General features: G+C 44.5%; 2 protein-coding genes across 12 annotated transcripts in view; both read right to left on the reverse strand.

The window, feature by feature from the left end:
• The window catches only part of Mlh3 (mutL homolog 3), a 33,494-nt gene extending 20,604 nt beyond the window's left edge, over positions 1-12,890 (reverse strand). For 3 of the 8 annotated variants that reach the window (XM_050164630.1, XM_050164629.1, XM_050164633.1), the window contains exons 1-7: positions 12,775-12,890; positions 8,307-11,604; positions 5,761-5,910; positions 5,116-5,214; positions 3,568-3,653; positions 2,726-2,830; positions 758-830 (exon numbers count right to left, since the gene is read on the reverse strand). In XM_050164630.1, the coding sequence (XP_050020587.1) occupies positions 758-830; positions 2,726-2,830; positions 3,568-3,653; positions 5,116-5,214; positions 5,761-5,910; positions 8,307-11,541 (3,748 nt within the window). In that variant the 5' untranslated portion in view covers positions 11,542-11,604; positions 12,775-12,890. The other 5 variants (XM_050164632.1, XM_050164631.1, XM_050164635.1 and 2 more) reach the window with 3 other exon arrangements.
• A 1,500-nt stretch (positions 12,891-14,390) lies between these two features.
• Positions 14,391-25,209, reverse strand: Acyp1 (acylphosphatase 1). 4 transcript variants are annotated; one of them, XM_050164552.1, is made up of 3 exons: positions 24,986-25,209; positions 19,303-19,394; positions 14,391-14,788 (listed from the first exon to the last, which is right to left on the reverse strand). In XM_050164552.1, the coding sequence occupies exons 1-3, from the start codon at positions 25,131-25,133 to the stop codon at positions 14,573-14,575; spliced, it is 456 nt and encodes a 151-aa protein (XP_050020509.1). In that variant the 5' UTR covers positions 25,134-25,209; the 3' UTR covers positions 14,391-14,572. The 4 variants fall into 4 exon arrangements, with proteins under 4 accessions (XP_050020509.1, XP_050020510.1, XP_050020511.1 ...); XM_050164553.1 differs by lacking the exon at positions 24,986-25,209 and adding an exon at positions 19,653-19,801; XM_050164554.1 differs by lacking the exon at positions 24,986-25,209 and adding an exon at positions 19,574-19,785.
• Between the last annotated feature and the right edge of the window lie 74 nt (positions 25,210-25,283).

Below are 25,283 nucleotides of genomic sequence, written 5' to 3' on the forward strand. Positions count from 1 at the left end.
TACACACAGTCATTAAAGGAGGATGGGGCTCAGCCGTAAAATAAATACTCGCTGTGCAAGCATGAAGGTGGAATTTGGATCCCTAGCATCTACATAAAAGCCTGAGTGTGGTGGGCCACACCTGTAGCTGCAACAATGGGGAAGGTAGAGACAAGCAGATGAGGCAGGAGTGTTGCTGGACAGCCACTCTAGCAGAAACAGTGGCCCCAGGTATACAAGAAACCTTGTCTCAAAAGGTAGGGTGGGAAGTACTGGAGGAAGGCACCCGAAGTTACCCCTGGCCTCCACATGTCTGTCTGTCTCTCTCTCTCACGCACGCAAATGTCACAACATAAGACATTTTAAGCGAGTAGAAGATGAACTTCCCCCTTTGCCCACCCTCATTTCATTTCCATGGTGACTGCTATTAGCAGTTTAATGAACCGGGTGTGGTGTGGTACAGGCCTGCAATCCCAGCAGTCAGGCTGAGGCATCAGGATACCATGAATGTGAGTCGATCCTGGGCTACATCTCAAAAGATCAAAATCTTAATATGCCTCATATGTGTGTCAATGTACTTAAAGTCTATCTCCTTTAAAACCTGTCTCTTACTTTAGGTAGTTTCCTTTATCTGTTTAAATCACTGAAATTACAACAATTTCAAGTTGTTGATCCCAAACAAGTAGTCATATCCCACAACAAGAGTACCCCCAAGTACCGTAAGAGCCAGTGGCCAGAACCGCAGCCGGCTTATTAACTGAAGCAAACCCGTGCTCACCTGCTTTGCCACTCTCCTCCACCTTCGTGCTCATTAGACAGGCTATAAACTTGTTATCCACCTGCCGGAGAACCTGCCATCCATTCAGACAAACAATGTGACAGTAACAATTAGCCAAGGCTTACCCGCATCAAGAGCTAAGCTAACACTTTACATGCTAACACCCACAGCCGAGACCCCAGCGAGGAGCCGGCTAGAGGCCCCACAGGTGAAAGTGCTCTTACCCGAGTTTCGCCTTTGCGATCACATGCAGGAGAGAGCTGACGCTTACAAGCTGCTCTCTGACACATATGTGAACTCTCTCCCGAGAAACACAACAAAGACTTGTTCTAAAACACTGACTAAAGTGCTGCTGATGGTGAGACAGTTCTGAGATGGGGTGAAAGGATGGGTAGGGAGGCCAGGCTGGGACAGAAAGGTCGCTAGCTGGCAAGGTCAAAGTACCTCTGCAATGATTCCAGCAGAGACACTCTGAGGAACACACATGACCAGAGACTGCTAATGAACAGAACTAAATCAATTGTCTCAATGTGTAGCCCTGCCTGACTTGGAACTCTATGTAAACCAGGCTGGCCTCCATCTCACAGAGATCCACCTGTCTCTGCCTCCCAAGTACTAGGATTAAAGGTGTGTGACATCATGCATTGCATAAAATACAAATTTTCAACTGTGAAAAGCCAGGAAAGCCATTTTGGAAGAGCTAGTCTAAGAGCAGTTGTAAAAGCCACCACCAGCTTCAGACCGTGGAGGCTTCCTCTGTCCAGGCTCATGCTCCCCAGAAGTCTCGTTCTAAACAGAAAAGTAGAGGAGACAGGGGTGTCCCTTTTGTTAATGAACCTCCCACTCTACAGCCTCCTTAACCTTTGCAGCTTCACATAGGGAGGGTCATTCAAAAGTGAGGATTCCGCACAGCTAAGGACAATGTTGACTTACAGATAATTTGTTGGCATTTGTCATATAGTTATAAAATATAAGCTCCAGATACAGAGCTTCAGAACTGTTAAACGTCCTTGGCATAATTCATTCCCTGAAAACCTACTCGCATGTACTATTTAGAATATTCTTCTTTGCTATTGAAATTTTTTGCATTTTTTTGTCCTGATGATAAAAATTCAACTTTTAATCTCAGCACTCGAGAGGCAGAGGCAGGCAGATCTCTGTGAGTTTGAGCCCAGCCTGGTCTATAGAGCAAGTGCCAGGGCAACCAGGGCTACACAGAAACCCTCTCTCAAAAAACTAAAAAAAAAAAATAACTATTAATAATATTATTAACTATTATTATTATTATTATTTTAAGATTCCAGTCAGATTAAAACAAACACACATGTGATGGCTCTTCTTGGTTGTCAACTTGACTACATCTAGAATTAACTAGAACCCAAGAGTCTGATATACCTATGGGGGATTTTTTTCTTAATTAAATTATTTGAAGTGGGAGGACCCACTTTTAATTCAGACTTTTTGAGGTGAGAAGATACACCTTTAATCCAGATCTTTGGAGTAGGAAGCTCCACCTTTAGTCGGGGCCACACCTCCTGCTGGCAGCCTATATAAAGGACTAGGAAGAAGGAAGCTGGCTCTCTGCTGCCTTGCCCTCACTCTCGATGGTAAATCCACTCCTTCACTGGCAACAGAGCCTCCTTCTTTGGGACTCCTGTGTAAACTGAAGATCAGCTGAGACATCCAGGCTTGTGGACTGAACAATTACTGGCTCCTTGGACCTTCAGTTGGTAGGCAGACATTGCTGGACTAGTTGGACCAGAGCCTGTGAGCCACTCCAATCAATCTATCAGTCTATCAGTTCCGTTCCTCTAGAGAAGCCCAATACAGCATGCCTTGACTAATACGGTCTCGCTCATTTAAAAAACTCTCAATTTCACAAAAGTTAGTCTAGCGTAAACACTGCATGGGTTTGGTGCTGCTTTACCTGCACTGAATGAATGGATCATCTCTTTGGTGCTGACTCACCTGCACTGAACGGATCATCTCTTTGGTGAAGCGATAGGGATACAGCACGTTGTGGATTTTAACCACTAAGCTCTCAGCCTGGCCACTGCTGACATCAACAGCAACCTAGAAAGACCCAGGAAAAACACAATTTAACTTTTAATGTCTGTGGAACTGTTTTACCAATGATTTCAAAGTCCTTGAAAATACACATTTTTTTCGGGGCTTGGAATATCCAGGTCAGTGACAGAGTACTGCTTAGCATATGCAAGGCTCTCGTTTCAATTCCCAGCACTGCAGAAAATAAATCCAAAACCAAACAAGGATTTTCATATATCCTACTAGAAATAGGATGAATGTAGGAAACCTATAGATTGTTTACAGATAAGAATAAGTTGTCTAACAATTTTTTTATAAACACTGACAAAACCCAGAATCATTTCAGAACAATTTGTCTGTGCTCCATGATCAAGTCCTTAAAGACAGCTTAAGTGATGAATCAGTAGTCCAGTGCTTGTCTATTATCCACGCTCATTAACACACTTAGTGTAGGCTGTGACAGCGCATCAAAGGGAGAACAGGGCCAGGCCACACAGACCTGTCCCCGTAGGAGAAATGGCCCTCTAAGACAGGGTAAATACACTCACTCTTCACACTGAATATACATGCTAATCCAAAATTCTTGACCTTCCAAAATGCTGGTTTATTCTTTCTACATTAAGCACTAATTTCTGAGTATACCATCTAGAAATCTGCCTACTTTCCATTCATAATTACAAATTCATATACTCATGCATGCCCATATTCAGCTTAAATGAAGTTCAAATTTATAAACAGGCAAAGAAAAAGTACTACAGACCCACCTCTGGGTGCCGGGCAAATACTGGGTTGTTCCAGTCTGAAAACAAGGCCTGAAGTGATTCACGGACAACAGCAGCATCCACAGCATCTAGGGCAAAGGGGACAGCTGCCATCAAGAACTCAGGAAAGAGTGTCCTCTCCTGCTCAGCTACGGCTTCCAGACCAAGAGTAGACATATTATCCCCACACTCCACACTCTGACTAGAGCCTCTACTGTGTCCCTATATTCATTTTGATGTTACTTCTTTGTTCTGCAGAGCTCTTACCATGTAGCTCTGGCTGGCCTAGAACTCACTATGTAGACCAGGCTAGCCTCAAACTAGACTCAAAAGTGAGTCACAAAGACTCACTTGTTTCTGTCTCCTGAGTGCTGAGTTTAAAGGTGTGCACCACCACTACCCAGCTTGGTACTACCTTTTTTTTTAGATATATTTATTTATTTTGAATATAGTATTTTGCCTGCATGTATGCATGTAGGTCAGAAAGGGTGCCAGATTTTATTTCTGATGGTTGTGAGCCACTATGTGGTTCCTGGGAATTGAACTCAGGATCTCTGGAAGAATAGCCAGTGTTCTTAACCACTGAGCCATCTTTTCTGCCCCTGGTGCTACTTTTAAAACTAGTATCATGACAGCACCTTCTGAGACAGCTTTTCTGCAAATGGTCTAGAAGAGTGGTTCTCAACCTTCATAATGCTGTGCCCTTTAATACAGTTCCTCATGTAGTGGTGACACCAACCATAAAATTATTCCATTGCTATTTTATAACTATAATTTTGCTACTGTTGTATATGTAATTTAAATATCTGATATGCAACCCAAGGGGTTGCAACCTATGGGTCAAAAACTGCTGGTCTATACCAATGCTCCAGGGGCCTGGAAAGATGGTCCTTTTCACCTCTGAGCCATCTTTCCAGGCAGAAGACCCAGGTCTGGTTCCTGGCACCCACACAGTGGCTCATAACCATCTGTAACTCTAATTCAGAGAATCTGATGCCCTCTTCTTGCCAAGGGCATTGGATACACATGGTGCACAGATATGCATGCTGGCAAAATATCCAGACACAAAACAAAACTAAGTAAATCTTAAAACAAAAGAAGAATATTTCCAAGTGCATGTACAGAAAAAACTACAGTTCCAATTTTCTTGTTGCCTTTTGATAAAAATATACTTAATTGATTTTAAGAAACAACAAAAACAAAAATAATAGGTTTCTTTAGTTTTTTTTCCAAAGAATTTTACAGAGATCAAAGTACTGTAATATGGAGAAATTCAATCCTTAAAAATAAGAAATGTTTCCCCAGTCTCAGACACCATAGCCTACGCATAGTCACCCAGCACCAACCGCCAGTCTGGAAAAGCAATTTCTATTCTGCATGCATGCACCGAATCACTTAGCTCTGCTGCTCAACAGAGCCGTGGGGAATTCTGGCTCCCGAGGCACAGCTGGTGCCGGCCATGCCTCAGAACGCACCCCTGCTCAGTCTTCCGCAATGAGCGGGACAGGGTGTACCAGGTGTCTCACACGCAACCTCTGGCATTGCTCTCACCTCTCGCCTTTGGTCTCATCATAATCCTCTCCTCCTGAGCTCTCGGAAGGAAAGGAAGAATAAGGTCGCTTCTAAAAGGATGGCACCTGTACTGGACCCCTACACAAAGAAAGAAAAACCTACACATTTGAACTCAGCATACAAACTATAAAAATTATGTAAAATCTTTCTCTGCAAACTAAATGAAGGCAGAAGGCAGACTACTAAATACATGTAAAATCAGAACTTTCAATGAAATCATCGCTAACTTAATTACATTAACACATCATCTCTTTATCATAGATGTGACTTTTAATAGTGCAATGTGCAGGCTGCAGGGACACACGAGGCATTCATTGTCTTCAGACATTTTCCACGGTCATATCCTGAGTAAATGAGGCAGCTACTGGAATCCAGCAGATAAAGGTTGGGGTGCTGCTAAATACCGTACAAGGTATAGTTATTCAGAAAGTCTTGTCAGACACACCCTTGTACTTCATGATCACCCACAACCTGCTGTAGCCTTTACAAATGCCCAACTTTTAAGTGTCTTACCCACAATCTGTGGCCCTACTATAACCATGATTGCATTGCATTACGTAGCTATCCCTAATATCCCTAATAAATGCTGAGAAGTCAGATGAGCTTCAGTGTGAGAATACCTACCACAGTGTGACAGACAACAAGTGCTGGATGAACCTGTGCAGAGATGAACGCCTGGCAGAGCTGGAGACGGCTCAGCGGTTAAGGGCACTGGCTGCTCTTCCAGAGGTCCAGAGTTCAATTCCCAGCAACCACGTGGTGGCTCACAACCATCTATAATGGGATCAGATGAATGAGTGGATGAAAGGTACCCTATTCAAATACCAGTCTAAATGCTAACCATCTGGAGGAACAGCAGATCTGAGTCTTAGAAACAACTCTGAAAAGAGTTTTGAAAAGCCTGGAAAATTGGCTCAGTGGTTAAGAGTACCAACTACACTTCCAGAGGACCTGAGTTCAGTTCCCAGAACCCACATAGTGGCTCACAGCCATCTGTAACTCAAGTTCCATGGATTTTGATGCCCTCTTCTGCCTCCATGGGCACGAGGCATGAACATGGTACACAGACTACATATAGGCAAAAACATTCAATACATAAATTAAAAATAAAATAAAAAGGAGGGGAGGAACACATAACAGAGCTATTGAAAAAGACAAGCCTGAAAAAAAAAAAAAAAAAAAGAAAAAGACAAGCCTGTCTGACAAAAACTAAAGCAAGAGATTAGTTGACATAAGGTTGTATAATTCATAATAAGAGACTGAGTGAGGCCTGGGCAGTGTTGGTACAGCTTTAATCCCAGCACTAGGAGGCAGAGGCAGGCGGACCTCTGAGCTCAAGGCTAGCCTGGTCTGCAGATCAAGTTCCAGGACAGCCAAGGCTACACAGAGAAATTCTGTCTCAAAAAAAACAAAAAATCAAAACTAAAAAACAAAAGAGAGAGAAACTGACTGCCTTCATTTTCTGATTTTCCTGCCTCCACCTCCCAAGCGCTAAAATTAGTGGAGCTTTACCGTTTCTCTTAGAAATTCGTTACACATCTACATTTTCATATGCGCCAGTCATGCCCTAAGGCCCCACTGTGAAGAGCCAATTCCATGTGAATGGAGGGGGTGAGGTGCCATTTTTTCAACGAACCTGTTGATAGCAAAATGAATTTTCATTCGGAACTTGACTTAACGCGGCTCTCAAAAGTTCACAAGCTACGGTAATCCAGATGGCGCGGTGCACCTAAGTAGTTTCAACCCCAAATCTACTTAACAGGAGCAGATGTTTATGTTGAGTGTGGCAGCTAAGATCCCCCTCCTTTCTTTTGGCAACAACCACCCCACACTTGAACGTAATCCAGTTATTTTTTGGCACTGTTTCAGAAGCAGTTCCATTTCAGGAAGATGAGGTGCCGGCACCTTAGATGTTCCTCTCTGATAAGCATTCAGCACATACAAACCAGTACATATGACCTAGACTGGAAAGCACATAAAGATGCCTTAAGGGCAACTGGATAGTCTCAAGAGCAATACTGAAAATAAAGGGTTTTCTCCTCCTATGAAATTCTCCACAAGTTACAACAGTGATTTTTTCCCATAAGGAAAAAAATTGAAAAACATTTAAAACTAAAGGATTTATTTAACATCAGAGCCTCCAACAAGAAATATTTATCCTAAGGAGACATTGTAATTTGCAATTATATTCATACAATTTACATTCTTTTACAGCAAGCGAGACTTTTTCACAAGGATGCATATTTAATGTTTATCCTACTAGTGAAAGCCGAGATTACAGCCAGATGGAAATCAGCTTCACCGGCTCCCAACATCTGGCTCTCAACACGCTGCCAAAACAATGTCACTTTTAATGTTGCCTGAAACCTGAGAATCCAGAGTCCTAGACCAGGCTCTGGTATTGCTTTGTGGTGTGACCTGAAAACCATATTATTATCAACTTCTTGTATCAGAATTAATCAAGTGGATTGGGAGATATATTATATAATAAAGTACATTTGAAAAATATAGTTATGAAGGCACCTATCTAGCCTACATTTTGAAAAATGTTTGGCTAACTCCTACTTTCCAGGGGAAGCTCACAAAATCCCACTGGGAACTTACGATAAGTAAAGAATTTTCCCAACCTTAGGCTGGCAGCCACAGACAGAAGCAGTCATGTCTCTAAAGACAAATTTCTAGAAGTATATTTGGGAAGAAAGGGAAAACAAGGTAGATAAGTACTGTGGGTCTTCTTAGCCACTAGCAGCACAATTTGATTAAAATGAAGTCCATCCATTCCCTTCCACACACACACGTCTCAGCCACATGTAGGCACCTTTACATTCTTTATCAGTCGTCACAAAATTCTCACATTTAAATATTGTTCAACCTCAAGAATCTCTGTATGCCTTAAACACAGTTTAGGTTTTAAAACTGGCCTTCAGAAGCCAGGTGTTGTGGTACATACTTTTAATTCTAGCATTTGTAAGCAAGACCTAGCATGAGTTCAAGACCAGCTTGGCTACAAACAGTTTGAGGCCAGCCTTAGCTACACAGCAAGGCCCTGTCTCCATATTCCCACCCCCCCAAACAACAGAATACTACAACGTGGCTTTCCAAGGCTGTCTGCTGGCCACCTCTGTGAACAACTGTATTGCTCTTTGGCCACTGTTCTTCTTCGGACTTACCATTCTCGAGGAGGACGTCCACAGCCACAGTCGTCAGGTCTCTGGTGCAAGCAGTCCGAACATCTTCCGTGGGAGCCACGAACGTGCTTAGTCCGGTTGTTCTGTTGATGTAAACCATTCTTCCCAGCGTTACATCAAAATGCTGCTGCCAACCCATAGGGTATGAATTAGATTCTTCATTTTCGGAACAAGATCTTGCTTTAGACTCATCATTCTGGGAAGAAATTCCATCTTGGCCGGCAGTGGTAACTTCTACCTGACCCGTGATCATTCTACTGGGAGATTCCGGAGTCCCTGTATGTTGCTCTGAAGATCTGACGAGAACATCTGAATCTTTACTGGCTTTAGAATCACTGCAGGGTAATGGCAAAGGAGTTTCAGGGTTCTCTGTGTAGTCCACTACATTGTGAGAACGCACTGCACTATCATGGGTGGAATTATCCTGGGTGGCAGGATCTGGTATCAGAAGCACGTCACTCTTTATTTTTTCATGTTTATTTTTAAATAATTCACCAAAAGGTAAGTCTAACCTAGTGCCCTGGCTACTGTCTGTCCGACTGGAATCCGAACCTGGAAGTTCACTAATATGGCCTGTCATCTCCGTCTTTCGAAGCTCCTTTTCAGAACCTTTCCGTCTGGATAATTTTGAAGCAAGTGACTCGGTGGACTTCTCAACATTGGAACGTTTTCTGTTAAAGGGAGAGAATTCTGCCAGAGTAATAGGACTTTCTCTCAAATGAGGCATCTGTTCTAAGCAAGCTTCTTTGGAAAATGGAGATTTTTCTGAGTGCAGGACGTGACTTACTGGTTGACAAGTGTCACAGTGCTCCACGGTAGCCATCTTACCACCATCAGGCATATCTAAGTGGCCCTTGTCATTTAGGAGAATGTCAGGTTCGACCTGAGGATCACCATGGGCCCTGACTTCGGTGTTATTTTCCCCTTCTGTATCTAGAGAACTGTTAACCTTCCCATATTGCCTCTTAAATCTCTCTAAAGACCCTACTTGTGAACGCAAGCTTAGCTTCCTACGGCCTGAGAGTCTGGAGGGATGCATCGTCTTCTCTGTTTTCTTACTACCATTTGAAGCATAGCTGCACCCTGGGAAGGAGGGTGCGTCAGGCAAAAAGCAACCTGTGTGCGGTCCTGTACCACCTTCCTGAATCAGAGCCAAGCTCTCATCCGCTGCTACTGGGTTGTTCTTTAGCCCATAACCTGTGTTTGTCCTGCACAATTTTTTGTGGAGCAGTCGAGCAGATTCTGTACTTAAAGTGCTTGTTAAATCGGTGTCTGGAGTCTCGAGTGCGTGGTGTGCTCTGTTTCCAAATGTCTCTTGGGCACTTACAGGACCGGGTCGGACATAATTTTTAAATGAATGCTCTGTTTCACTTGATTTAGTGTGCACATTCTGTACCACATGAGTTATAAAGCCAGTAGAGCATAACTTAACCTCTCCATATCTAAAATCATTTACTCTCCCAGGACTACTCGGCTCTTTTTCTCCTTTTTCCTTCTTTCTCTGTGTACCCTGGACTCTAGATGCTGTTATCTCAAAAGGCAGAGGCTGGTACCCCACTTCAGTAACATCTTTATGTTTCTCCAGTAGGCTCTGAATCCTACTATTTGGGGGAACGTTGGCAGCCATGACATTAACAACAGGGCTTATTTTCTGTATTTCTACATCTGCCTCACTCTCTTCAAAGAGATGATGTGTCCGATCAGGGCTTGAAACCATTTTTGGGCTAGTTCCATGTGGACTTTCTGAAGTCCTCTGTTCCAAGAAAGATTTCTGATGTTTCTCGGTTTCTCCCTCTTCTCCCAACGCCCTTGATGCTAAGTGAGCGCTGTCTTCGCTGTGTGATGACTCTATCATTCCACTATGGCCCAGGCCATCTGTTTCACAACTGTGCACTGCGTCAGCTGTCTGTTTTCTGATGGCTTCTGAATCCCCAGAATTCTGTGCGTTCCTACTTTCTATAGACGCCGTTCTTTTCACAGCTTTCGACTGCAAATTCAACATTTCGTAGGAATCCAAAATATGAGTGCACGCTTCCTGGAAACTGCTCTGGTCACACTTCTCACGAGCGGACGCCTGTGTCTGCAGAGCAGCACCAAACAAACCAAAACCGTTGTCTTCATTAAAGCCCTTAATAGCTTCACCTGATAACTCTACAAACAGGCTTTCTCGCTTTAAAAACCGTTTGACTCCTTCTTGAATACAAACCAACAGGGTATCCCAGTTCTGAAACTCGATCAGAGTTTTGGCGGGCTCCATGCACACGTCATATTCACAGCATTGGCACTGTACATTGATGACATAGATCCCATGGAGTTCGGGGGCAGCGCGGTGCCGAGGACTGGAATTCATTTGCCTACTGGCAGAGCCATTCTTTGGCCTACATATAGTACTTTGTTTTCTTAATAAAAAGTCAATGAGTTTATGCAACTTTGTCCTTAAAACCAGTCTTCGGTTCACAAACAAAAACTGCATACTCTTATTGTAGTGCGCTTCAGAGCTAATGCAGCCACCAAACTCAAACTCCTTATATTTAAAATGTACTTCTCTTAACTTTTGAGACTTGCCCAATCCATAAATTTGACAAAACCGAGAACATGTGTCTTTGGTTTTGGGGAGCTGGAGAACCATGGCACCAGAAACATCATTCCTCAAAGAGAAAGAGACAGAAGGGTGCATGAGGGAGATGGCTTCCACCCGCTGCCTAACCTTCTCAAACTCTAGTTTAGGGTCCATGCTCTTCCTCCTCACAGGGAACTGGGAGAACAGGTTATACACGGTTACTGTGGTCCCCACACTGGGTCTAGTCCGATCCGCTTCACAAGCGTTTAGGGCTTTCCCATTCTGAAACATCTTCACGAAGGTTTTCATAGCCATGCTTTTCTTGGATGAAATTTCCACAGCGCTGGCCATGTCGGCGATACTTGCCAAGGCCTCTCCTCGGAAACCATGGAACTTCGGGTTCTCCAAGTCCTGTATTGAGCTACATTTGCTAGTGAAATACCGGGTTCCCACTTTCTCTATCTCATCACCCGCCATCCCAAGTCCATTGTCTATCACTTGGACTTGGAAGGTTTCCATATTCACCCTGACCGCCACACATTTTGCTTCCGCATCGATACTGTTGAGGACAAGTTCCTCGACACACTGGCCCAAGGAGATTATGGCCAAACCGGACCGCAGTTTGGCTTGGACTTCATCTGACAAGCACTTGATCATGGCAGGGGGACATGTGGAGAGAATGCTAGACACGGGCTTCCTTCTCTGACTGGAAATAACCACCTATGGAAAAAACAAAAACAAAGAACACACAAACCCTTTCAAACCTCGGTTATATAGCATTACTGACTGCTCTCAAGTATTATGAAGAACTACAGTTTGAGGAAAATAAAATATTAAACCAAAATATGAAACAGAAGTATACTTCTAATTTCTGGACAGCACATAAAACTCATGCCTGGTATAATGGACCTCGATTCCAGAGAAGCATTCATAATTTCATAATTTTCCCTGTTCCTAAAGTGAATGCCCTAAAGAGAAACCATAATTATACTTGATGTTGACCCGTAAAGACACTATTCAAAATTCTAAGCACTTCACTAAAAGCAGATGCCTAAATTAAATTCAGCTAAGAAACGTTAGCTAGAAATTATTCATGAAAAAGATCCAAGCTTGTTTCATAACACTTATACATTACACAATATCCATGGCTTTTAGAAAAACTTTAGTGTGCTAAGACACTGTAAGAAAGTGAGACAACGGGACAGAATTAAAGTCAAACATATCAAGGAGACACAGGTAGTAAGCGATTACGATTGTCACAATTACTTTCTGAGGAGAGGCGGGGAGGGGGCGGCGTGGGGGCTAAAGCAGGGAAAGTCCTTTGCCTGTTAGGTTTTCTATCATTTGCTGTTTAAATTCTGCTGTTGCTTGATAGTTCGCTGAAAAGTCCTGATTACTAATATTCTTTTGTACTGATACGCTCGATCCCTATATATCCCCAGAACACAACATGGCAATAATAATGATGGTATGGGGTGGTCTGAACTGATTTCAAGTTTTCTTGCAAGTACAAACAAATCCTAAGAGTCTAGGTCTTTAGAGGTCTCACTTCCTTCTTCATAAACGATAACAGCAGAGCTGGTGGCAGGGCTGGCTTTTTAAAGCCTGGGCAAACTGAGGCTACGTTTGCTTTCTAAGACAATGAACTTAGCGGCCGTTGGCAAACGGGGTAAATGTTTAATAAGCATTCACTACAGTCCCAGGGTCTAGACAGTCCAGATTCCCGTGCTGGAAGCTCGCGCCTGCGCAGTCCACCCGCCCCGCCGCTCCCGAGGCCCCTCCTTCTGGTGCCCCCGCGCTCCTCCAGGCAGGCCCGCGGCCGTCACCACAGCTCTTCTGGTGTTAGACGAGCTCACGGGGCCAGATTTCAACACGTGCTTTCCCCTTCACCTCGAATCTCCTCCATCAACTCTCGGGACCAACCGCTTCCGATGCCGGACGCGCGCTCTAGAGCATGCGCTTCCGAGACGCCGCGAGCCTGGGTCCGCACGACGTCTCGTGCGCAGGCGCCAAGGTGGTCCGGCTGAGAACTTGGCTCCTTCACCTGACTAGTTCTAATTAGTGCTCGCGCCCTAGTCTCTTTTGGTATTGGGTGATAGGCTGTTTCCAGTAAGTTTTGGTTTGTTCCCTTTCTCGTTCTCTTTTTCTTTGCAGGTACTAATATTTCGTTCCACATATTTTACTTGTTTCCCTAGTCTTTGTTCGCTAGATTGTAAACTATGTGAAGGTGGCCTTTGGTTTTGTATACTGCCGCGACCTGGTGGCAAGTAGACATCAGAGAATGCAGAATGTTCTTAGAATTAATGCTAAGAAGTCAGACCTCCTCTTCTCCCTCGCCCTCTCCTTTGATTTTTCAAGACAGGATTTCTCTGTGTAGCCCTGGCTGTCCTGAAACTCACTTTGTAGACCAGGCTGGCCTCGAATTCACAAAGATCCATCTACCTCTGCCTCCCACTACTCTCTTAATTTGCAAATCAGAATGCCAGGATTCCCTTCATTGATTTTTTTTCTTTTTTTAAATCTTCCCAATACCACCACTGCTTTTTCCTAACTGAGGGAGAACAGAGCTCTTAACAGCCCAGTGAGAATGTTTTGGGAATTATTAACCTAGTCTCACTTTTTTGCCTTCTGTCTCATTTTCATTGAAACCTCCTCTCCTGGGCCCTGCAACTTTTTTAAAAAAAGAATTATATATTTTACATATATGGATTTTTTTTGTCTGCAAGTACATCTGCACACCAGAAGAGGGCATCTGATCCCATAGGACTACAGTTGCAGACAGTTGTGCATTGGGAATTGAACTCAGGACCTCTGGAAGAGCTAACAGTGTTCTTAACTGCTGAACCACCTCTCCAGGCCACCCCTCCTCCCTTTAATGGAAGTTACGACGAACTTTAAAATAAGTATGTATTTGTTTAGTTACTAATCAAACCAAGTAACTGAGGCCAAGGGAACAAGATTCTGATTATTGCTCAGTTTGCCAGGGATCCATGACAAAAGGCCACAGGCTGGGCGCCTTAAGTAGCAGTTTCTTCCCCCACCAGTTCTGGGAAGAGTCTGAGAGTAAGGTGTCAGCCAGGTTTCCCCTGAAGCCTCTCCTTGGGTTGCAGCTCATGTCTTCACATCCTTCACACACACCAGTAGCAGGATTGGTACTTGGGTTAGGGTCTGAACATACAAATGAGGGGAGGGGGCAGAGTCCAGCCCATAACTACTTTATGTGATTTTCTAACCCATGGAAAAGCAATGACAGCAGATGTTCCAAGAACCTGAAAGCCAAAAGTACTTAGTCCAGCACATCATCTGAACACTTCCAGCCTGACCTGGTGGCTTTGTTCTTTCCACACATCTAATCTGAAGAAAGAGAGTAACAATTCACAGAAATGACTCACAGTCACTTCTTCCCCTTCAGGCCTCTTTAAACTACGACAAGTCTTCCTCTCACAACACTGATTGAATACATCATGTTGCCCAAAAGTTCACTAAAGATTTAAGCACAATAAACATAAGGTTCTAGTGTGTTTTTATTGGTTAGAATTGTACACGATTGCATTCCATCGTACATATAATGGTAACTTTCAAACGCACAGCTAAAATAACTTACAAAATCTAATACTGAGCACAGAAGAGTGCTTTATCATTAAAAAAAAAGGAGGGAGATAATTTTGAAAACATTAAATTCAGGTCATTATTTTACAATTTGGAAATCTGAATAATCCAGCTTTGAGATGACTTTCTCATTGTTGAAGTTCGCTCTGTCGATGTGGGATTTGGGACTTCCTGTCTTCTCCAGCCATTCCTGCATGCTCCGCACCTTGGAGATGGGGCCTTGCAGCTGTCCTTGCACGGTGCCCCGATCGGTGTTCTGGACCCAGCCTACCAAACCTAGCTTTTTGCCCTCAGCCTGAGCGGGGAGAGAAGAGAAAGAGCGATCCAATGAGGTTGCACAGAACAAAGTGAGGCTGTACTCTGTGGCCAGAATCTTGGCCTGGAGTCAAACCACTGAGACTAATTTGACATTGTCCAGAAAAATCAAAGCAGACACCAAGGAGAATCCTGTGGCTGACTTTAACATCAAGAGTAGCTACTCGATTCCACTTCCCTTTTCATTCTACAAAACTCAGCGCTGAATTCCTGACAATTTCCATTATGCAGTAATGAGCCCGGTTAGGACTAAAGAGTAGGCCCCCAAAGATGCCTTTAAAATGCTTTCCTAAGGCTGACTCTTCTGGGCTGCTGGGCTTGCAGCTCCTTCATTTCTTTTCTTTTCCTGAGACAGTTTCACTATGTAACATTGGCTGACCTAGATGGAACTTGGAACTTATCAGGTAGTCCCAGCCTGCCTTGATCTTCCAGCCATCCTCCTGCCTCTGCCCTCTGAATGCTGGGATTAGAAGTGTGCACTATCCCACCCAGCCAAGTAAATTGAAGTGGGAGAGACCCTGAGTTTTAGTGGGTTTTGTGGGGAGGGGTTGTTTTGTTTTTCCGTATAGGGGATTCACCTAGGGCCTTATACATGCTACCTAGGCAAGTATAACAGCTCTAAGACATACCCCAACCCTCATTTTCTTGTCTCTTAATCAGCAATCTACTGGGTGCATTAAACAGAAAAAGCTTGAAGTTACTTGATCCTTCCCTTTGCCTTTAGCCAGGACCACACGTAAATGAATCCAGATGAAGCGATCCTTTGTATCTTTAAAGATCATTACACAGTATTTCACAATTTCCTGGGCAACACAACCATTGTTTTTACTGCAGAGGTCTCTCTAACCCAACATGTTTACATTGCACCCAAAGCCCACTTTCTGTCACATTTGGTAGAGAAGGAAAGCAGCTGAGATTGGGCTCTGACACTAAGGGGTTCATGAGGCCCTGTGGCTATCATGCTTCCTTCTGACTTGTTAAGTCATGGGCCTGGCCACTGACGACACTGGCTGCTCTAAGAGACCAAGCAGGCAGCCTGGAGAAACCAGGCCATGTCCCTGCTACAGCTCTCTCTGGACCAAGAATTTAAAAAGCCATGCTGTGTTATGCTGGTTTCTCATTCCTCCATGTTCTTACTCCTGAAGACTGTCCTATACTAAATCCTAAAATAACTAACTGACAAATTCTAATTCTGAAAAGACAGAAGAGTCAGATATTTTCTTTTGTTTGGGGGTTTTATTGAAGGTTCCATCTGTGGTGGCTACCTGTTTTTTTTAATATTTTTAATTATGCATATACAGAGAGGGTGCAGTATGTGAGCGTGTTGAGTGCTGGTTCCCATGGAGTCCAGAGGAGGGTGGTGCCAGCCTCCCGGAGCTAGAATTAGAGGTGGTTATGAACCACCCTATGTGTGCTCTGGCAACAGAACTTGAGTCCTTTGGAAGAACAGTGCAGGTTGCTGAGCCATCTCCGCAGGCTCCTAGGTTACTTTTCTTAACAATACTCCTCTCCACTACAAAAACGTACTTTTAAATTACATTTACTTATATATTAGGGTGAGGCATGCATACCGTAGCACAAGTGTGGAGGTCAGAGGACTGCCTGCAGAGGCCTGCCCCTCCTTCCACCTCGTGGGTCCTGGGGACTGTTGAACTCAGTCCACCAGTCTTGGTGGCTAGTGCCTTTACCCACTGAGTCACCTTACCAGAAAGCCTGTAAGCCCTGACATGCTGCCTGATCTGATGTACTGTCTGTCTCTCATACTGCTCTCCTACCTCGAGGCATGGCCTCAGACCCTCACTGTCACAAGGTTCTCCCAGTAAAGCTCATGTCTAAAGGGAATCTCATGCCAATCCCCTTTCCAGTCCTGCTGCTTCTTATCCTAATGTTTTTTTTTTCTGTCTAATAAGTAATCACAAAGTCTTTAAAGCTGAGCATGAGGGAGCTGGAGAGGTGGCTCAATGGCTAAGAGCACTGGCTGCTCTTCAAGAGGACCTGGGTACAATTCCCAGCACCCACAAGACAGCTCACAACTGTCCATAAATCAAGTTGCAGGGGATCCATCCGACATTCTCACACAGACATTCATGCAGGTAATGAAAGACTTTGAGGCACCTTAGCACTACTGCACCCCCCATCCTGGGAATCAGGCCTCTAGCATTAGGAGGCACCTTAGCACTACTGCACCCCCCCCTTCCTGGGAACCAGGACCCTAGTAACCAGCCACGCGTGCAAGGGAGCTTTGAGTACTTTCCATCCCCATTGTAGTCTTTCTTCAATAGACCCGGACCCTGGAACTGGGGTGAGACGACCTGCAGGTGTTCCTCCTTGTAATCACCATAACATTGATCAAGTAGAGTTAGCTGACCATTGTATGAACTAGTCAAAATAGTTGATAAATGATTTCTGGACTTTCCCTTTGATTCTGTACTACCCCCTCCCTGATTTTGTGTTTTTTTTTTCTTTAAAAGAGCTTGTAATGGACAAAGCAGGCGTCCTTCTCCTCTCGAGGCTGAGGGACCTCTGCCGTGGCAGAATAAAAATTCCTCTTGCTATTGCATCAACCGTGCTGTGAGTATCTCTTGGGGGGACCTCCTCCTTGGTGGGGCTTTAGGGCCCAACAGTAAAACACCAATACACAAAAAATTTAAAAATTATTTAATTAAAAAAAATAAAGTTTCTGGGTAATGGTGGTGCACACCTTTAATCCCAGCACTCAGGAGGCAAAGGCAGATGGATCTCTGTGAGTTCAAGGCTGCCTGGTCTACAAAGTGAGTTCCAGGACAGCAACCCTATCACAAAAAAAAAAAAATCAAAAACCAATAATAATAATAATAATAATTAAGAAAAAGAAAACAAATGCTTACAAATCTACAGATAGAAAAAATTCTAAAAGCGAGGCAGTGGTGGAACACGACTTTAATCCCAGCATTCTGAAGACAGAGGCAGGAGGATCTCTTGAGTTCGAGGCCAGCCTGGTCTACACAGCCAATTCCAGGACGGCCGCTAGAGCTATACAGAGAAACTCTGTCTTGGAAAAGAAAAGGAAAGGAAAGGAAAAGAAAAGAAGAGTCCCCAAACAACATTTTCATTATCAGTATTTGCTTTTCTGTATTCTAAACTGTCTCCAAACTTGGGGTGGAGGTGGGGCAGGCAGAGAAAGATGCCCTGTAATATGTGTTCCCTTTTCCTCAACAACGCAGATTCCTCTGTGAGCATGTCACCACCATTTACAAAATCACAGGAACCTGCCCTGCATAAGCAGTGGTAACGCTAACTGAAGCCTCACTCTGACTTGCAGCATTTGAGAGGTGCTTCACAAATGAACACAAAACAGAGTAAGAGGTACTGACCACTGACTCCCTCTTCAAAGATTCAGGTCTGAGTTTTCAGCATCACAGTCCCAGCAATATGACACTTGGAGGAAAGTGCTGAGGACAAATATCTTTTTTTTTTTTGGTTTTTCAAGACAGGGTTTCTCTGTAGCTTTGGAGCCTGTCCTGGAACTAGCTCTTGTAGACCAGGCTGGCCTCAAACTCACAGAGATCCACCTGCCTCTGCCTTCCGAGTGCTGGGATTAAAGACCTGTGCCACCACCGCCTGGCCAGATCTACAACGTACTCAGCAGGGTTGCACATGATTTGGGCAGTCAACAGCCTGATCGCCCTCTGCTGAAGGCAGAAGAGAAATTGAGATTGCCCTTGTGCATTGGTGAGATTAGTGATAGGGAAAGAGGAAGAGGCTGCCACGTTTGTTCGTTTCCCTCAAATACTCCCCATTACTCTAAGGGGAATACCAGACTCACCTTTGATGTTAACACCTACATTGGAATGAATAGAGTTTTGTGTTTGTTTTTGTATTTTGAGAGAAGGGTTCTCTACGTAGTTTTTGACGTACTGAACTGAACTTGCTATGTAGATCAGGCTGGCCTCAAACTCACAGAGATCCACCTGCTTCTGCCTTTAATCCCGAGTGCTGGGATTAAAGGTGTGTACCACCACGCCTAGCCTGATAAGGTATTTTAATGAGGAGGAAAACTGATCTTAGAAAGGGTTGGATGCTCTTGTTCTTGTTCAAGGACAAAAAGAAAAAGAAATTGAGGCCTGGAGAGGAAGCTGGAGGAGTAAACTTGTGGTGGGTTTGATGGTGATTACAGAACTTACATCAGTGTGATCAGTTCACCTATTGCCATCTCCACCTTGACAGTAGCTTTCCTATAAAAGTGACAGTACAACAGGATGGTTAGGGGTATTCTCCTTCAGAAGAGTCTAGATGCTCCCTTACCACTGCTTGAAAGAAACCAGTCGGGAGCCGCTTTCGTTTGCATCGTGTTTTACAGACTGCAAAACCATCTCAATCCATTGCAGCCGCAACTTGTCCCCTTGAAGCTACCAAAGAGCCAGCCTCTCCGAATTCCCATTTGTCAGAACAAGGCCTCATTCCATCACCTAGTATTGCGCCCCGACACCTCTTCAAGGCTATAGGACAACATACCTGAGTGTACTTGCGGAAAAACACCCTTTGAACCTTCCCAAAAATTTCATAATCCACTGAGACCAAGGTGTTCCCTTCTGCCATGCTCAGACCTGTCAGAAACCAGGAAAGCAGCAAAGTGAGGCACTGTGCCAGGACCACATTCTAAGAAGAGGCTGCACCCATACTCCATCACCCCTGGGACCTCTCCTGAATCTCAGGGTCCCAGAACTGCTGGAGTAAGTGGGTGGGTTGGTGTTAACGCAAGGCCCAGGGGGTCGAGGGCCTTCACCTGTTCACCCCGCTAACCACGCAGCTCCGCTGCCGCCATCCGTCCTCTCCCCATGCGGCCCGCAATCCCCTCCACTGACACTTGGATGATCCGAGCGGCGGACACTCAGGTTTCCCGGGCTTCCCCACCAGGCGCCCGAAACGCTCCAGAGACCTCCAGATCAACCGCCCGCGCTAAGATAACCGCCGCTCCCGGAAGTTTAGAGTGCGGCTCCTCCAACGCGGCCTGCACGCCCATCACCAAGGTCCAACCAATCATAGGTAAGGTTATCGGCCAAGAGCCCGCCCGAGGGCGGGGCTTCAGGACCGGTAAACCTGGATTTGGATTGATCTTGTAAACAGTCAGGCTTTCTGCTCACTGACCAGCCTGCCTGCTCCCTTTTCTGTCTCTAAACGTACCTCTTCTCTCATTTCCACGTGGGTATGGAAAGGCATAAACGAAACACTTAGGATATGTCAACTCATAAACTAAACAGTAACATGACTGCCTACTACGTGCTGAGGGCTGTTGGCATATATCCGTTGACTGTAATAGCAGAGCTCGAGTAGCTTAGCCATTCTTGAGATGGGAGACAGACAACAAGCATTAAGCATAATAAGTAAATCAATAGAATAAGGTTTATACCCATTTCTGGCCTGTTTTTTTTTTCTTCCAATTCTCTTCCAATTTTGGGTCATGCATAATTTGGGCTCGGTAGGAAGGGACAGTAAATGCACAAGATATCACGATGAAGTTATTCTATCTGGGTTCTTGGAAGCTGCCACCCAGAGTCTACCTTACTAAGATTATGCATAAATAAAACAATAAACAAACAAAGCACATGCAAGTTATTCGTGGCTCCAGCATCTCAACTGAATCTAAAAATCCAGCAAAAGAACCAAATTGCATGCATTTACTTTTAGAAAAAGAAAATTACGAAGGGGTTTTTAGGTGGGGACTGCTAAAATGAGAACTTTCGCGTATACATTGGAATTCAGCTACCCTTAGGAGTGAAGATGTGTATGAAACAAATTGTGTGCGATGTTTATTGCTCCTTTTGGGTTGCTTGTATATATTAGATCATTTCCCAACACCGGGTCCCATTTGTTAATATGTCGGGTTGGCCGACTGGGCAAGATGAGACAGTTTGCTGGGGTAGCTATGGAGATCCACCATGGCAGTAGCTCCCCATTACAGAGTCCTGAAGCCTTCCTGCTGGGAGGTGAAGGGGCTGGACTGGACGCTGTCCTTGGCAATATTCGAAAACAACACTAAACAGTGTATTCGACTGATGTCATTTCTCTAAAACTCATTTAAAATAAGTTTCCCTATAGGTTCCAAGCCCATTAAGCACCATATGGACAGAACACCATCTGGTGTACGAAGATGAATGAAACATCATCTCTGCCCTCAAAGAGTTCTTTATCAGAGACAAATGTGAGCACAGAGTGACAAGATCATGTGCAATGTGGTAATGCATTTCATAAACACTCTTGGGAGTTCCTCACGAACCAGCCCTGCATTATAGCAAGACAGAAAACGCTGTGAAGAAGCAGAGATTAATTCTGACTGGAAAGACTGAGAAAGGGCTTGTGGAGAAGAGCGCATTTTTCCATAGTTACAGGGTCACAACCAGAAAGTGATGTCGCCAGGATTTAGTTGCAGGCGGCCAGTCCAAAGTCCACTCCCAAAATACAGCCTTCTACCACTCCCCAGCTTGTGGGTAAGGTTGTGCCCGTCCCTAGGCAAGAAGGTAAAAGTGGTTGTGATGAAGCCGGGAGCACTCACTGCCAGGTGCACGTCAGGACCTCTGGGGAGCCTTCTGAATATATACGCCCACATTTTATTCCCATTGCTTCCCACTGCACAGCCATGGTTGAGAGCTCCTGGGATTGCCTCAGGTTATTAAAGGGAGACAGGACTACAGGGATATTCTACATCTAATGTGGGGGGAGATAGAAAATGGTTTGAGGCCAGCCTGCTCTACAAGGTGAGTTCCAGGACAGCCAAACTACACTGATAAACCATGTCTCAAAAACCCAAATAAAGAAAAAAAAAAAAAAAGAATCACTATGGAAGAGAAACTATAGGATCAGAAGGCAGAATGATTTATTACTTAGTTAAATTGAATCATTTTACAATGTATACTTGTATCAAAACTCACATTTTACATTATTACACATATATAAGTATGTATATATGATTTGCATATCTTCCTATTGTTTATGTGTGTATGTGGACACGCATGTGGAAGCCAAAGGACAACCTGGAAGTGTCGTTCTCCAGGTACTACCCCTTTTTTTCTTACAGCAGCGTCTCTCAATGTCCTAGAACTTGCTGAGTAGGCTAGACTGACTGGCAGGGAGTCCAGGAGTCACCTGTCTTTGCATTCTCAGAAGCAAATCTGTGCCACCAAGTCTGACTTTTTAAAATGTGGGTTCTGGCAACTGAGTCAGGTCTTGACTAAGCGATCTCCACAACCACAATCTGTACAAGTTTTAAAAGACCTGCTTTGTGAATTTGTGCTGCTGCTTTTCGTTTCGTTTCTGTTTTGCTTTTTTTTTTTTTTTCCGAGACAGGATATCTGTGTGTTACAGTCCTGGCTGTCCTAGAATTCGCTTTGTAGACTAGGCTGGCCTCGAACTCACTGAGATCCGCCTGCCTCTACCTCCCAAGTGCTGGGATTAAAGGCGTGTATCACCACTGCCTAGTTTGTGTTTCATTCTTGAGCAGGATCTGTGCTAAGCTCAGTATCAATTTTTAGTGTACGTTTCCAAAGTACTACACTTTTTATTTGTAATCTCGCTCTCCCTCCTTCCCTTCCCCACTCTGTGTGTGTATGCACGCGCATGCTCACGCGTGTGTGTTCACGCGTGTTTTTGTTACTTGGGAATGGAATCTAGATCCTGTGCATTCTAAGTATACCTTCTACCACTGATTGATAAGCCCTGTTAATATCTCAAGAAAGCTAGGAAAGAAGGTTTTAGAATCCTCATTTGGAAAACAACAATGACAGATTTGGGAGGCAGATACTAATGGTGAAGAGGGTAAAGCCATCCATCCCCACAAGAAACACAGGCAGAACATGGGAGGATACAGCTCATTATAAGAAAAAAACTGCAGCTGTAGGGTTGGAGAGATGGCTCGGTGGTTAAGAGCACTGGCTGCTCTTCCAGAGGTCCTGAGTTCAATTCCCAGCAACCACATAGTGGCTCACAGTCATCTATAATGAGATCTGGTGCCCTCTCCTGGAATGTGGGCATACATGGAGGCAGAACGTTGTATACATAATAAATAAATAAATCTTTAAAAAAACTGCAGCTGTAAACGCAGTAGAATTTGTAGGTCAGTTGGAAGAGATGGCAGGAGAGAGCTAGGAAGATGGTGTATGCTTTGAGGGAGGGAGAGGACATGAAATAGAGAAACAGCAGACAGAGAATATGGAGATCACCAGTGTTCTGTCCCACGGATTGGGGCTCCTGGGGAGCTGTCATGAGAAGGTGACAGGTGAGTAGTTAGAAATTTATAACTGAGAAGATTATCACTAAGCAGGGGATATTTTTTAAAACATTTATTTTTATTTCTTTTGCATTGGTGTTTTTCTGCATATATGACTGTATGATGGTGTTGGATCCCCAGAAACTGGAGTCACAGACAGTTGTGAACTACCATGTAGGTGCTGGGAATTGAATCCGGGTCCTTTGGAAGAGCTGCCAGTGCTCTTAACCACCGAACCATCTCCCCAGCTCCCCAAGGAATATGTTAAAATAAACATAGACAAAATTCCAGATTTCAGCATCTGGTAGAGATAAGGAAGAGAATGCCTCTAACTGCATATACAAGGAAAATAAGAGTGCTTGGGAGAACATCCAAACTTAGGAGGCCAATAAGGGGGAAAGTGAAACCTTAAAGAGAAGTAGATGGAGCAAGGCTGAGAAGGAAGAGAGCAAGAGGACACAGGTGTAGTGAGGAGAGCATGAACAATAAAACAGAGACAGAGAGCGGGGTTCAACCTGAAGATCAGAAAAGCAAAGCAGCTGGCCACGAGAGAGCTCTATCTCTAAGAAATCCTCAGACTAAAGAGAAAGAGTTCCTGTCTCATCCTGGTTTATATTCCTCTCTAGTACCAGGGTTAAAGGTGTGAGCCACCACTATCAGAATCTATTTCTGAATTGGTCTTGTGTAGTCCAGGTCGGCCTTGAACTCACAGGGATCCATCTGCTTCTGTCTTCCAAATCCTGGGATTAAAGGTGTGGGCCACCACAGCCTGTCTTCTAGTGGTTTAGTTTTACCTTCTAGTCTTCAGGCAGCTTTATTTAGAAGACATAAATGAAATCTCACTATAGGGAATTGAGTTTTAAGGCAATGAATGATCAACACCGTCCAGCAAATAGGCTGCAGAAAATAGAAGCTTGCCTTCTTGCCTTTACTCGTGGGAAGGACATGAATAGCTGTGCAGTTAACAGACGAGCAGAAGTCAGACCGCAGGGGCCTGGACAAGGAGGAGAGAGAAGGAAAAGTGTGTGTGTGTGTGTGTGTGTGTGTGTGTGCGCAGGCCTATATCCCAGCCTGGGGGAATCTGAGGCAAGCTGATTACTTAGGCAGGAGGGCCAGGGGGCTGAACAGGAAGCCTGTCTCAAAACAAACACAAACAAAACAAAACAGAAGAAGAAGAGAAACAAGTAGGAGGCGGGTCCAGCAACGTGAAACTTTTTTGCACGAAGAAGTCATGCATGTTTTAAAACCAGAGATTAACACGGAGGGTCCTGAAAGTAGTTAAAAGGGATGGATGCATAGGGAAAAGCCATAGAAGGAGACTTTAAGCAGGGGGAAGCTGAAATTTCCCTGGGCCCGAGTCACTGGGAAAAGGCTGCAGTGTGGAGAGGCAAAAGGGACAACTGGGAATGAAAACAACGACCGACAATCTGCCCTAGAGAGCCCAAAAAGGAATTTCTTTGTAGCACAGAAAAGCTGACATCTGATATGTTGAAGGATTAACGGGACTGCTGTCCACTTTATTTCCCACGTGCACGAATCTTCTGCTTAGTTACAGGAAAAAACTGAGCTGTCTGTTCCAAAAAGCTTATCCAAATGAACTGAAGCACGAAGAAGACAAATAAACCCTCTTCTGATGTTGAAAAGTTACAGGGGATCATTTACTGTTGAAATCAAGCTACGCTCATTATTGTCGATCTGGTACTTAACTTTATTATCATTACTTTTGGCTGAGTCATTCCGGGGCCCAAAGTAGAAACGGTCAGATTTACCTCGTAAGAGTAAAACATTATGATAGTAACATAATTAGATTGGCCTTAGAAACTACCCTGGGACGATAACACGTAACAAAATAAAAGTAAATCTGATCGCAAGCGCCAAAGCATTGCAAGGGGAGAACAGCCCAGGAGCATATAGCCTGGAGCTTTGCAGCCCTACCTGGGGCCTGGGAGCAGCAGCCAAGTGCGCTCAGGAGGGCAATCAGCAGTCCCACTCCCGCTAGCCGGGCGGATCCCCGAATCTTGTGGCAGGGTGACTCCGCAGCCCATCTAGGGGCTCCACCCTTCTCCCTAAGGTCTGGGAGCATCGTTCTCAAGGAATGCAAGTTCTTCTTTGACGTAGCCCCAGAAAAGCCTCTCCTCCCCTCGCCCCAAGGGCAGCGCTGATCTGAGCTGCAGAGTTGGCTGCACCCTGCGTCAGGTGACCCGCCGGCACTCTTAACCCACCTTCCTCCACC

The sequence above is a fragment of the Alexandromys fortis genome, unplaced genomic scaffold (assembly GCF_014885135.2).
Source record: "Alexandromys fortis isolate MF-2015 unplaced genomic scaffold, M_Fortis_MF-2015_v1.1 scaffold_159, whole genome shotgun sequence".
Classification (NCBI taxonomy): Eukaryota; Metazoa; Chordata; class Mammalia; order Rodentia; family Cricetidae; genus Alexandromys; species Alexandromys fortis.

What these genes read in the sequence shown, in the direction of transcription:
- Acyp1 (XM_050164552.1), bottom strand. Translation starts at nt 25,133, where the DNA reads ATGCTCCCAGACCTTAGGGAGAAGGGTGGAGCCCCTAGATGGGCTGCG. An exon ending in CTGCTGCTCCCAGGCCCCAG is followed by an intron (nt 19,395 to 24,985) that starts GTAGGGCTGCAA and finishes GGTTTCTGACAG; the next exon opens with GTCTGAGCATGGCAGAAGGG. An exon ending in TTTTCCGCAAGTACACTCAG is followed by an intron (nt 14,789 to 19,302) that starts GTATGTTGTCCT and finishes CTCCCCGCTCAG; the next exon opens with GCTGAGGGCAAAAAGCTAGG.